This window comes from Balearica regulorum, chromosome 26 (assembly GCF_011004875.1).
Source record: "Balearica regulorum gibbericeps isolate bBalReg1 chromosome 26, bBalReg1.pri, whole genome shotgun sequence".
NCBI classification, from domain to species: Eukaryota; Metazoa; Chordata; class Aves; order Gruiformes; family Gruidae; genus Balearica; species Balearica regulorum.
Genome location: NC_046209.1, coordinates 2,644,501 through 2,657,601, shown reverse-complemented (window position 1 = coordinate 2,657,601; position 13,101 = coordinate 2,644,501). Strand labels below are relative to the sequence as shown.

Here is a 13,101-nt window from a genome sequence, read left to right as displayed (position 1 = left end):
CCTCCCCGCAAGCCAAGATGGGATTGCGGCATTGGACTTGCGGCGTTGGAGTTGCAGTGCACACAGAAAGCAGACCTGGCCCTTCCTTCGCAGCGGGAGCTTATCTACCAAGTCAGTGCAAGCCCTGGGTTTTTCTCAGTGCAGAGCTGGCAGCTCCTGACTACGCAGCCGCCAATAGTTTTTGTTCCGAGATATGCTTTTCACAGGTTCTGGTCTTACTAGCAACCCCCGAGCATCAGCAAAACTAATGCCTCAGCTCCTGACAGCACTGGACCTTAATTCCTCATATTAACGCTGCCGTGCTTCCATCACAAGTTTTACTGACTGCCAGGCCAAGAGGAAGAGACAGAAGGGGCTAATTTCTGTCCTTCAGTTTCTAGATACCTCTTTAAGGCCAGAGCTCTGACTTTCACAAGTGCTTAGGTTTTAGATGCAATTGCAATAAAAAAAAAAATTAATGTAGCTTTAACTGAGACTGTCTGAATTGCTTGGTGTTTTTTTTCCCTGTAATTTCTGCGTTAGTGACAACTGTCACTTGCAATGCTGCCTTCCAGAGGAGTGCTACAACGTGACAGCTGGACCCGTCTACTATTCAAAGCCTGTAGGAATCAAAAGTTTTGGTGCCTATAAAAACCAGGTCAGTTTAAAATCCAAGAGGTGAAGAACAGCACCGTTCCCATCTCCCTCACTGCAGACTCCTCTGCTCGCGTACTTCAGGCGTGCGAGCTGTTGCTGCTGCCAGAGTGGGTACGCGATCAGTCCCCGACACTCATGAGGGACACGGGACTCCCCTCGCTGACACACACCAGTGCCCCCACCCCACCCAGTGGTGGTAGAAATGATTTCTTACCTCCTCCAGAGCTTGTGGAATGAGATTCCCCGCACCCTCCCGAAGACACAAGCATCCAGAGCTCGGGTAAATCCATGTCATATTTTTGGGTCCATACAAATCAGAAGGGTCTTGTAAAAGGACTATTTACAAAGCCAAAAATATAACTTTGTTTTGAAAGTTTATTGGATCATCTTGACACAAAATCATTACAGCAGCTTGTGGTATGTTGTTTTCTTTTTCTTTTTTTTTTTTTTTAAGGGAATGTTGATAGCAAATAAATTTGTGAATGTAACACATCATACAGTTTCAAAAGTCTAGAATCACTGCACAGGATTCTGTAAGAGAAGACTCTACATGCTAAAGTGACAGTTTTCATCCATGAATTAAAAAAAACACTAATTGAGGAACATTATCCTTTAAGACAATTTTAATATGTTCAGTTTCTAATACACAAACTGGCTAACCAAGGGAGGTTGACCAATACCAAAAACTACCGCTTCACCAGCAGTGAAGCCTGCTGCAAACAAACTCCTGCAGCGCACAAGTGCGGTCAGAATACGAAGCCGGTCCTAGCAATAAAACCACAGCAGAGCCTTCGCAAAAATACCCTGAATACAGGAAAAGTGTAAAGAGCAGAAGACGTGCTTAAAGTACAGGACATTCACCCCAAGGGCAAGATCAAGGCTTTGTCCTGTTCCCTGCGTAGGGTTTTAGTTCAACTCTACTGGGCACCGCCAGCACCCTTGGAGCGTGGTGGTGCTGGAGAAGCGCAGAGCGGCCCAGCTCCTTCCTGGGGACCCTTTTGGTAACAGCAACCCACGGCTCTTGCCCGTGCCTCAAAGCAAAACCGTTCAAGCGTGTTCTCAGTTTGCTGGGTATGGAACAGCAAGTAAAAGAAATGGGAAGGGAATATAAAAAAAAAATCAAAAGCAAGAGATTTCGGAGAAGGACATCAATGAAGCATCTCTGAAGGACACAGTGACATCCCTTCCCAGTAAGATTTCAATAGTGCAGAATGGGCTTCACTTGGCAGACCCTCCCTTTCTTCCCTCTGAAGTAACCTGCCACAGAGCCAAGCCTGCAGCTCCTCAGCACCCCCTCCCTCCTGCGCCCAGGCATGGAGAGTTCTGCTGCAGGGACCCAGCTACACTTGTGCTGCTAAATCTGCATCCACTGCTGCGAGGGCAGGGCAACGGGACGCTACGGGGACAACTGAGACAGCACGACATCTCTGATTTCACAGCACAGAGGGAGGGAACGGGGCTATATGCAAACTGCTTAGAGTACAAGGGATTACATGGGTGGGCGTTTCTCTAACCTGGTACTGGTCAACCTCAGCTGGTGAGCAAAATGATAAAAAAGCAGGAACAGACCCCTTTGGATTTCCAGTTTCTTGCTACACCCTAACTTTTCAGGAATGTGAAATTGAAGTGGACTCAGAAAACACATCAGCAGAGACTGCTCGAAGGGGAGAGGCATGGCAGGCTCCATTTGCAGGGGTGGTCGACAGGAGCAGAGAACCAAACGATAACACTTTTGGCCTGTTTCACACATTCACTCTCTACTCTTTCAGCCGTCACTAAAAGAAGGTTAAGGCTCAAGGCAACTACTATAAACAGAAACTCAAACATCCCCGTTCTCACAGGGCCCATTTGGATTAGCTCAAGGAGATGGAGGATGTTTATATGCTGATCACAATAGATCTTGATATAATAATAATAATAATAATAAATCATATTTAGGAAAAAAAAAAAAAGAGGCCTTCAGGTCCAGCACCAGCCTCTGCTAGAAATATACATCAACCACAGTAGCCCTGAAGACATATTCCATGGCTAAGGATCAAGTCAACCTTCCCTGGCAATAAGCACAAGCAACAGACTCCGTGCTACTGTTGATAAAACTCTGCTTAGTCCACCGTCCCGCGCAGATGGCAAGGTTTATGGGATCATCGTGAGCTGCTGAATAAATAGCGCCCGCCCCTCCCTCCCTCCTCCAGTCACGTCACCAGGATCTTTGGGCTAGAAAGGGTTAACACCACAGTTTGTAAAAAGTTTTGAAATAAAAAGGTAACATACAGCCTTAAAATGTTTAAACTGCAAACAATGGTGGAGTTAACTGAAAAGCACGTGCCCCAGGATAGTACATGCGTACGAGGGAGAAACTTAACACTTGGGTCTGCTTGTCTTTACACATTAGGTGTGTTTCTTGTAACTGGAATATTTCATAAGGAATAATCAGCACTTGGACAATGTCTCTTTCATCTCATCCAACAAGTTGCTAAGCAGGGTGGAATCATTACATTTCCCATCTATGGATACAGAGTTCTCTCCCTTAGAAAGAAAAAGAAAAAAGAAATCCATTAGCTCCTCTTCTAAGCAGGGACACTTTTATTCCCAGCCAAACTCCAGGACGGGAAGCAGCCGGTGGAGCCTGCAGAGGACCGAAGCAGGCTTAGCCGAGAGGTCATTTCGGGGAAGCCATCAGTGCTGCTACGACCCACCGGGCAACAGAAAGCCCAGGGGAGGTACAAGCATGGCAGCAGCACAGCAAGGACGGCTAGATGGGCCACCAGATGAATTAAATTGTCCATGGTGTCCCTGGATGATTTAGAGGGGAATAGTTCCCTCTTTCTGTTAAGATAGGAAAGGCTGGAGATTTAGCTTCTCTCAGGTCTTGTTTCAGAGTGGGACAATGCTCTCACCTTTTTTACCAGTAGGCAGACGTGATGGCCTTGGATAGAACGACTGTACATTGATGCACACGAATCAACGCGTTCCACAACTATAAAGAAAGCATGAGTTTTCATTTAGTGGGACAACTTTTAATAGAACGTTTGCTTCCTGTGAAGAGGAACTACTGCTTTGCCTGGCCTCAAGGAACAGAAGCTTCTACTGAGTGAGGGGAGGAGGAAGTCAGGGTTAAGATGATGTGCGCGCCTGGCTCTTATCTGGGATATTTCACAATAATGAGGTTAGTCATTAGTCTTTTAAGTAAGCTGCAAATATTTTGTGGCAAAAAGACTGATCAGAAAGTAGATCTCTTCCCCAGAAACACTTTCATTGAGGCAACGTCTAATGCATACACCAGAGCATGATGAAACAGCCATTTGTTTTGCTTCATCCAGTACTTGTGTTTTAATTAATAAGTCCAAACTTTAATAGCTCGCGCTCTCCCTTTCTGAAATAAAGCATTGAGGAAAGAGGTTGGCTGAAGCACTGAAGACCAAATGCACCCTCCTGAGAACAGTTACAGCCCTAACTAAGCCAGCTGCTCCTGTGATACCTGCGCGTGCCTCGCTGGACTGGAGGAAAGCCACAGGGACAAAAGGAGAGTTCATTGAGGAACACTGCGTGCTTTGAGGATACCAATGTATTACAAAATCAGGAAAAAAATCCTCTCCCAAATTAATTTAATCTAGACATCACCTGTTTCTGTCATTGTTGAGGCTGTGGAGCGTGGCACTCGCCAAGCACAGTGGAAATTTTAGAATATGGAATTTTGCAGAAGGTTCTGCATCAAGGAAGACTCACCTGAAAAATGATGATGAAAACAGATCTTTGCCAGTAGATGTTGGAAAGAAATGCTAATTCCATCTACTTTAATAGAACTCATGTGCAGATCTCCAGACTCTAGGAGCTTGGCAAAAGCATCGCTGCAAAACAGGAAGGAAAGTAAACACTTGTACTAGAAATTCAAGTATAATCTGCCACATTAGCCCCATGCAGACCTTGAGATATCTCAGAATGCAGAAGTCTAAGTACTACCAAGCTCTAGGAAAACGGGTGTACAGCCAGTATGGGAACCATACTCCAGGCTCCACTGCCGTACCCTGACCTCAACCAGAGTTAGCTCCACACCACCTCTGCCAGCCTACAGGACATACATCTTCTCCTTCAGAACCACTTGAAATAAGTCACTGGACATATTTTAACAGTCAAACATTACACAAGATAACTGAAGTGTAATCAAAGCAGTCGCAAGCAGCCAAAGTCAAATGCATGCTGTGTTATCTTGCAGAGATGGCCTGCAGCCAAAGCTCAGCTTCACATGGGCAGCAAAAGCACCAATGCTGTGCTCCCTAAATGGCACTTACCTATAGCAAGGCGTCGTGATCAAGTATGAAGCGCAACTGAAGTGCAATTTGAAATCTAGTTTTTCATGGGTTGAACCTTCATCATTCTGCAACAGGTCAAAGGAAAGGAGATGAAAGGGAGCCCCAAGGCAGCAAGAGGCAGCACCACCCCCATCTACCAAACAGGCACCGATGAAGACTTTAGGGCTCAATCCCCTTTGATATATCCTGGCTGGGCCTGAAGGATCAGTCTGAGAACGACTAACACGCTAAAGCATCAGGCCACTTAGAGAAAAGATTTGGGCAGCTAGGTTGATACGTACACCTGGAGCAGGTAAGGGACACAAATGGAGGGGTCTGGCTGCGTTTTTGATGGCACTCTGCTGAAATATATTGAGCAGACTGAATTTAAACTAATATTTGGAGATGTGGTTTTACAGTTCACTATTTCCTAAGCAAAATAATAAATTAATATCTCCCAGATTCTTAGGCACTGAAATTAGGACTTGGATACTATTTTTAAGAAACCCTTAAAATAGAGATAATGGCTGACTCAGCAGCAGCCACAACTGTCTCCATTCGCTTCCTTCAAGCTGTTCACATGGCTCCTTCATTAATAATTATACTGAAGATTAGAAACCTACGTAGTCTTAAACAGCTCAATACTTATTAAACAATGTCTTCACTCTTGTTCTGGGTTTCCATCCCTATTAACCGTATCTACTGCTACTACAATTTTTCCAGCCTTGTACCAGGCAGCAGTGTCCAACTGATCTTCAGGTAACTGAGATGAGAAGAAACAACTCTGGGTTGCACCTCTCGCTAGCTGTTTGACCCCCTCTCCCTGGCAGATGCACCGCCACAGTGACTTTCTAGCTGACAACGTGGCATATGTTTCAGGCTGCATTGCTCACACACTGCCAGGAATGACAATTTAGGACATGCTTACGCAGTATTCGGGACACTCTTTGCACAAGATGTCATGTAAAAATACTTCTCACATCACAGAATGGGCTGGTGCAGCAGAGATGAAATGATGCCTAAAAAAAGCTCTAAAGCAGTGCTTTCCACCCAAGTCAAGCTCTCTTATGCAGCTCCAAAGGAAGCAGAAGCACGGAGTTTAAAGCTGCACTTACTTTGACTATAAAGGACAGTGTTCCTTTTAACTTCTGAGCCATAACAATACTCTGAAGTGTAAACACAAACTGGGCTTCATTAGAGATTCCTAGCGTGAAGAGAGGAGAGGGAGAAGTCAGGTCAGAAAATGGTTTTCATATCTAAGTAATGGCTAGAATAAACTGATTAGTAGCAGCTAAGCTTTAGGTACTATTTTTGAACCAAGTTTGAAGTTTTACATGTAGTTGGAAGAGTTATATGTGCAATTCCTGTTGTGAATTAAGTGTTACAGCACTTAGCTCTTGGGTCTCTGAAAAGCAGCAGTGAGAGCTGGCATCTGGTAGAGGTTATTGAGCAAGTGCCTGGGCAAAGTAAGGCACAGCAGCAATATATTTAAACTGTTTGTATAACTGGAAAATATATATCTTTCCAAGCGGTTTTCAGAACTAATTCACAGTCTAATGTTTCTATATTTTTCTTTTAATACACAAGTCTGTGTCAAAAACTGCCTTATATAGAATTAAAAAAAAAAAATTTAAAATACCCCATTGCTTTCCATGGGGGAATCAAACTGCACCCTGAAGCCACAAAAATCCTAGAAGACTTCTGCGAGCTGTTTCAGTATTCAAATTAACTCTTTGGTGAAGGAAGTGAAATTCAAAGCTCAGCGATTCGACCGTACAATTGTACTATGTATGAAGCCATTATCACTCATCTCTGTGTCTAATATTTCTTAAGGGCTCAGCTTCCCATCCAAATAAGCATATATTTTTCGCAAACTTTCACTGCACATGGCCTCTGTCATTAAAACAGTGGGACAATAACTTGAGAATAAATCCAGAGTGCATTCGAACGGTTCAAGAGCCTATAGCTTTGTTTCATTTTAAATCTCATAGCAAACTCCTCATGAATTTGGGATTCCTGGAGCTGGCAACGCTGGCATGTTCAAAGGTGTGCCAGCCTGCAGTCACCTGAAAAAGGAACTCAGACATTCGGACTCCCAGCCCTACGTTATAGGCTTTGCTCTTGCTGTACAGCACCAACTGTGTTTATAGCCATACTGTAAGAAAGCTTATATCCTCTCCAGTGAATTGTGTGAAAGCCCAGTGAACACCCAGGTAGAGGGACACATCTCTCTGGAAAACAGCAAGTAGCAAGAAGTACAAACAATTCTTTCCACAGGAGGGCAGTGCAGGACTAGACATACTCCAAGAACCCTGTGCAAAGCTGCGCATACCAGGGGGTAGCTGGAAGGGTACAGGTATCCCATCATGTACTGACGATCCTTCTGGTCGGAGCATTTTAGTGTTGAGAGAGTCCAGGACATTTAGTTCCATGCTCTTAAGGAAGCTAGTGCTTTTGTTTTCAAAGATAACAGAGACAGTAACTTGACTATCATTCTGGAGGTTTCCTTGAATATCGTAAGTCTGCAAATGAAGAAAAAAAGATTCAGAAACTTCCAACAGCAGAACACAGCACAAGAATAAAGCAAGCTTCAGAAAGAAGGTAATTCAGGACAGCTATAGGATAATGAAAAGCACACTGGTGATCAGCTCCACAGTTCTACTAAGTAGTGGGAAAATATCAACTTAAAAACTTGTCAAGTGAGACATCCAAAGGAATCGAGATGGAGCTTTGTTATGTTTCTGCCTCCTGGGTTTTCAACAGTTCTTCAGTTAAGTGTTGTCTACATGAAGTCACTATACTATCCCCAGGGTATCCCGTCCTCAGACGACACAAAAAGAGAAGACATGTGCATTTGAATGCCGAAACACTCACCATTTTAATGTATGGATTTTCAGCAAGAAGGCGGTAACTGGACATAGGCTGAAAACCAAGAGAGAAATCACAGTTGCAATACAACTAATTTCTCTGAAAAGAGCTGTCATTCTCCTCCCTCCCAAAACAGTTTAGCTCCTGCCTTTTCCCCAAGGCAAGCATTGCCAGCGCACAGCTACTCACTGGTAGTGGTTCATCGTCTAGTGTTCCATTCTGCACAGACTCTGTTGTCTCCTCCTCGCTGTGATGACTCTTCTTTTTGGATTTCTTTTTATCCTTTGACTTCTCCTCTTTCTCTTTCTTGTGCTTTTTCTTCTTGTGCTTGGAGGATTTCTACCAAGAACAACAAGAAACTACAATAAACCCTTAAAGAAACCCTGCATTTCCAGCCATTACATCATGACCCCTCTACCAATCTTTCAGCTATAGACTCCACTCTACGCAGCCTTCTGGATGACTGAACGTGGTTTTCTACTACTGCAGAAATCTGAAACAGAGCCCCCATTCCTTAAACCCCACCAGCCATCCTGTGTTAAGTCCCAGTAAACCCTTGCTGCTCCCTGCTCACATGACAATATCTTAACCCAAAGCAGCCTGGGATCAGCAGGTGGCCAAATCTCTCCAACTGTTTGGAAGCTCAGCTTTAAAACTGCTGCCTGATCCTTGGCTCGAGGAAGAACCAAACCTCTTACTAGGAAGTATTTAGAGCTCCTCAAGGGTGTAACATCCCACTGCTGTCTATTTGCAGGTGGTCAATACACTGAACAGGATGCTGTTAGTAATTCCCATGTGCTTCCTTTTAAGGAATATGAGACACTAGGAGAATATGGCTAAGGGTGTCAGCAGTTTAAACCACTTACCTTTCCTTCATCATCATCCTCCTCATCTCGCTCTTCCCTTTCTTCCTTTTTTACAGCTTGAGGTTCAGCCACAACAGCAGCACCCACTTCAGGTTCACTCTGAGCAGATGAGTAGAAGGATTATCACACTAATGGAACACAGTTGAAACAACTGAATCCCACACCAAAAGAAATCTTAACAGTGACACTCCTCCCCGCTCAAAAATTGCATTAGACTAACATGGTATCAAGTCTTTCATTTTATGCCTCTGAAACCCAGCAAATATGATCACCTGAGGACAAGATACAAAAGATTTCCTCCAAGGAATCCATCCCCTTATATTCCCTGTCTCTTCTAAAATCTCCCATCAAAATTCATGAGACTTTCTTTCAGACTGTCTCTCTCATGTCTATTAATATTGCTCATGTCTAGCTCACACTAGGAAATCAAATCATATGATAATATAATATTAAAACCCACCAATAATATTAAAATCCACCAAGCCTGTAGCTGCACCTGTATTTCTATCCATTGATCTGCACAGCAGAATGAGCTTGAAACCTCCCATTACAGTGTCTGTAGACTGGGGAGATAAAGTGTTATTGCTTCGCAGCCATAAGTTGAGGAGACAAAGCCTATCCCTCCCTTCTCTCCTGCAGCACCACAAAGCACTCGTATCATAGCTAAGATGCAATCATAAGAAAAAGGTTCCTGTGATGTGGTAAGATGTCTACCTGTGGCTGGGTAGTGGAAGCAGGCGGTGGAGCAGTGGAGAGCCAGAAATCCAAGTCTTCCCCCTGAATTTCGAGAGAAAGCAAAACCATTATGGTTGTTTTGATACCAATCTTTAAAACAAAAAAATAAAAAAATCAATTAAATTAAAACCTTAAGTTTTCATGGAAATGCATCGCTCCAGAATGCTCATACACCGATGCTGCAGTACATTTAGGAGTAACTAGTTCAAGCAGCACAACTTTGGCCTTTGAGCACACTTCCAAACCCGGACAGAGCTGACAGCAACTGCAAATTACACCACGTATCACAATGTCTACAGGCATTCAAAGCACGTTAGATGAAAAGTGCATCTCTACAGAGTGATTAACAAGAAGGATATGACAATTAATGTCAGGTTTTATAACTGAAATATTCTGAAGTATATGGGGGACATGATATAGAACAAAAGTGAGTTCTAGATATTTTGCTAAAGAGTTCCCCATTTTAAGAACAGACAAAATATCAGTAAAATCAGCTTTCAAATCAGATCTGGAAGATCTGCTGCGTAGGATGCATCAAGCTGAATTCTGCTAACTGATGAGGCTAAATAAATGTTATTTTTATTAACAGAAATCTTTAAATACCTGCTCTTATGGTTGTAAAAAATTAAGGAAATAAAGGCTGAAAACATTCAGCTGTTTGAATTGTCAAATGTGACTGTTCCTAAGCAACAAACAAAACAGCAATAGATATGGCCCATAACAGCAGTTTCTACAATAATGCAAGCCTTGCAGAATTACCTTCTTTTCTTCTTCCTCCTCTATCACCTTCTTCTCTTTCTCTTTCTTCTTTCCTTTGTCTCTCTCTTTTTCTTTGTGTTTCTTTTCCTTCTTTTTGGGTTTCTTGCTCTTCTTTTCTACTAGCGGAGCTTCTGAGTCTGGTGACTTCAGGGTCTCAACATTCCTGTGTCTTTGCACTGGCAGCTTCTCACTGTCTGCTAAGGGTCTTAAAAATGAAGAGACCATTACTCTTCTGCAAACAGTCTCCCTTAGCTCAGATTACCTGCTGGATGTCCAAGACAAGGTATGCTTTGTTTTTAAAGAAATTTCAAAAATCTTAAATCAGCACATACTTGTTGTACCCGAAGTTTATTTATGTAACTGCAGACACTGCCCTCATGGATTAGAGGTTAACAGAAACATTTTGAAGGTGACAGAGCCAAACCCTGATCAAAACTTAGACTCTGACCAAACTCAGAGTCAAACCTGATCACTCCTAAAGTGATAACTACAGACGTGCAGGCTGAGTAACACCTATAGAAGAATACATACGTATAGTGTCATGCTGCAGTTCTGTGAAACCACTCTCAAAGGAAAAGCAAAGATGTGAAACAGTAGGAAGTATTCGCAACAGTATGGAAATTCAAGCAGTGGAACAATAGCATTGCTCCAACAGCCCTTGAAGAGCATGTTTTTTCTTATTATCAATGAAAGATGACTCCAATTGGAAATTATTTTAAGCAATAAATTGTTTCATTTTGGAAGTTTATGCTATGAATCTGTACTCTTTAAAAAGTTGTTTAATTTCAGATATCTGTTTCCAGAAAGCATGACTAGTAGTTCAGATTTACATGGTATCCCAAATCCATTACTTGGGAAAAAGACACTACAGAAATTTTCTCCATTCTTGTCAAACACTGTCCAGAAATCAGTGGGAAGTTCACTGACTGCCACCTCTTCTATTTCTACAGCTTTCACTTAACATTAATTTTCATGTTTGAGCAGCAAACACCTGTTCAGGAAGATTTCTAATGGTCTCACCTGCTTTCATTTCTTTCCTTATACTGCACAAAGAACCAGACCCAATTCATTTTTACTTTGAAACACACGCTGTAAGGGCAAGATGGCCCCCTCATCTGCTTGAACAGTAAACAGATCTCACTTTTAAGCTATTTCACATATACCTGGTACAGGAACAGGGACTGGTGCTGAAAGTTGACGATGAACCAGACTCACACTAATTTGAGGGTCAATTATTTCAATAGGTTCAGCACCCTTCAAGTATTTATGCTGTCCACTGAAATTAACCAACCTGACAAAGAAGTCAACCACTTCGCAAGATATTCTTACCTGGAAGGCTTCCCTGAAACCAGACTGCGTGTGAGCGTGACACAGACATAGCAGTGCAAGCACAGAAAGAAAGAGAGAGGACAGAGACATGAGAAAACATGACAGGAGAGCACACTGACTCGTATGAGATGGAAAGAGAATGGATGGAAACAATATAAAAGTCCAAAGATGCCTCCTGGAGTGCAGCATTCAGAAATTGCTCTGCGCAGTATCTTCTGCGTGTTGAGGCTTGTCACGCAAATACGAGGTCTATAGTCAGAAATTAATTTCCTTTTATACATTTGTTCCCTGCAGACTCAGAGGAATGTGACCAGCTCATGAAAAAAAATGAAGTTTTTCAGAAACTGTTCACTTTTTAAAAATGCTACATCACTTTTTTGCAAGGTACCGAGGGGCCAAACCCCTACAGATTTGAGAACTTCAGAGAATGGCACAGACTTTAAAGTTAAGTGTCAGAGAGAGAGATACTACACATGCACACATGTGCCTGTAGTCTTCAAAACTTTACAGGAGGCATCCACGGACCACAAATCAGCAATTCTTTTCAGCGTCGCAATTTTGTAAAACAGCAACTAAAGAAAATCTCTGTGTGCAATACTTAACAGTCCACTGCTAATTATCATGTGGCATGCAGGGATTCAGGCTGCAGCCTGGGTGCCAGAACTGTAAACAACTGCAGTAGCTGAACAGGGACCTGACTCTGGTCACAGTTATGAGATGCAGTTCACTCAATCATATTAGAACAACGTTTTTCAGCAGTGGCACCATGTCTGAATGTCCACAGGGCAATGAGGATGCTACGAACTGGCTCTTACTGGTCAAGTTATCACAAGACAGAGTATACAGACTAGCCAGGTGTACAGGGGTTCTGAGATGAATGCAGGTCGCACTCAGTGCCAAGGCAGGTTAGATCAGAGACATACTGGTATGCCCAAAAGTGCAGACTAACACTCTCACATCTATCCCAGCTACACTGCCTGTGCTTTCAGTCTTTGCTCAGTCACACAAAATTATTCCCCTGCCCCTCCCAAACCCCCCGCTCAGCAGCTTCACTTTTATCTATGCTGCAGTGGGAACCCAAGCCTGGATGATCATCTAAGGTTACATGCAAGACATGGTGAAAGACACAGTCTTGTCACCTACTGGAGTGTAGATAGTGCCTTTGCCTGTTTGGCCCCAGGCTTGTCCTCATGCATTCTGGTTAGCAATTAAGTAAATTCACCTACAAAACTGTCACTTACTTATCCAGATCTATATCAAGTGCCTTATATGGATCATTAGGATCTTTGTCATCTTCATCACTGGGCAAAGCGTTCTGCAGGAGAGATAAAAGAGACCATCCACTGAACAAGTGAACCACAGGCAATTTCGAAACTAAAGCTCTACATCCCCCAAACCAGTCGTTTTCTGGTTTTTAAGATTGTTAACCCTGGAACAGGCCAGCTCGCAGTCAGGCACAGTAAGTACGAACAATGCACCGTAATGCAGCATCGAGTTACAAGATTAATTTAGAACAGAAAACCATTCTTCATAAACTGCAGGATTTGAATTGCTGCTGTTTGGTTTTGATTAAAGGAAATTTTAGGAACAAATACAGATGACATCATTAGCATGTGCAA

The 13,101-nt window shown here is 43.0% G+C and overlaps 1 protein-coding gene across 2 annotated transcripts in view; it reads right to left on the bottom strand.

The window, feature by feature from the left end:
• Positions 1-993: 993 nt before the first annotated feature.
• The window catches only part of AP3D1 (adaptor related protein complex 3 subunit delta 1), a 44,854-nt gene continuing 32,746 nt past the window's right edge, over positions 994-13,101 (bottom strand). For both annotated transcript variants that reach the window (XM_075736292.1, XM_075736293.1), the window contains 12 exons: positions 12,724-12,797; positions 10,154-10,358; positions 9,374-9,436; positions 8,660-8,758; positions 7,983-8,132; positions 7,800-7,847; positions 7,258-7,447; positions 6,041-6,129; positions 4,926-5,011; positions 4,363-4,484; positions 3,534-3,613; positions 994-3,162 (listed from right to left, as the gene is read on the bottom strand). In XM_075736292.1, the coding sequence (XP_075592407.1) occupies positions 3,067-3,162; positions 3,534-3,613; positions 4,363-4,484; positions 4,926-5,011; positions 6,041-6,129; positions 7,258-7,447; positions 7,800-7,847; positions 7,983-8,132; positions 8,660-8,758; positions 9,374-9,436; positions 10,154-10,358; positions 12,724-12,797 (1,302 nt within the window). In that variant the 3' untranslated portion in view covers positions 994-3,066. The remainder of the gene's footprint in view (positions 3,163-3,533; positions 3,614-4,362; positions 4,485-4,925; positions 5,012-6,040; positions 6,130-7,257; positions 7,448-7,799; positions 7,848-7,982; positions 8,133-8,659; positions 8,759-9,373; positions 9,437-10,153; positions 10,359-12,723; positions 12,798-13,101) is intronic.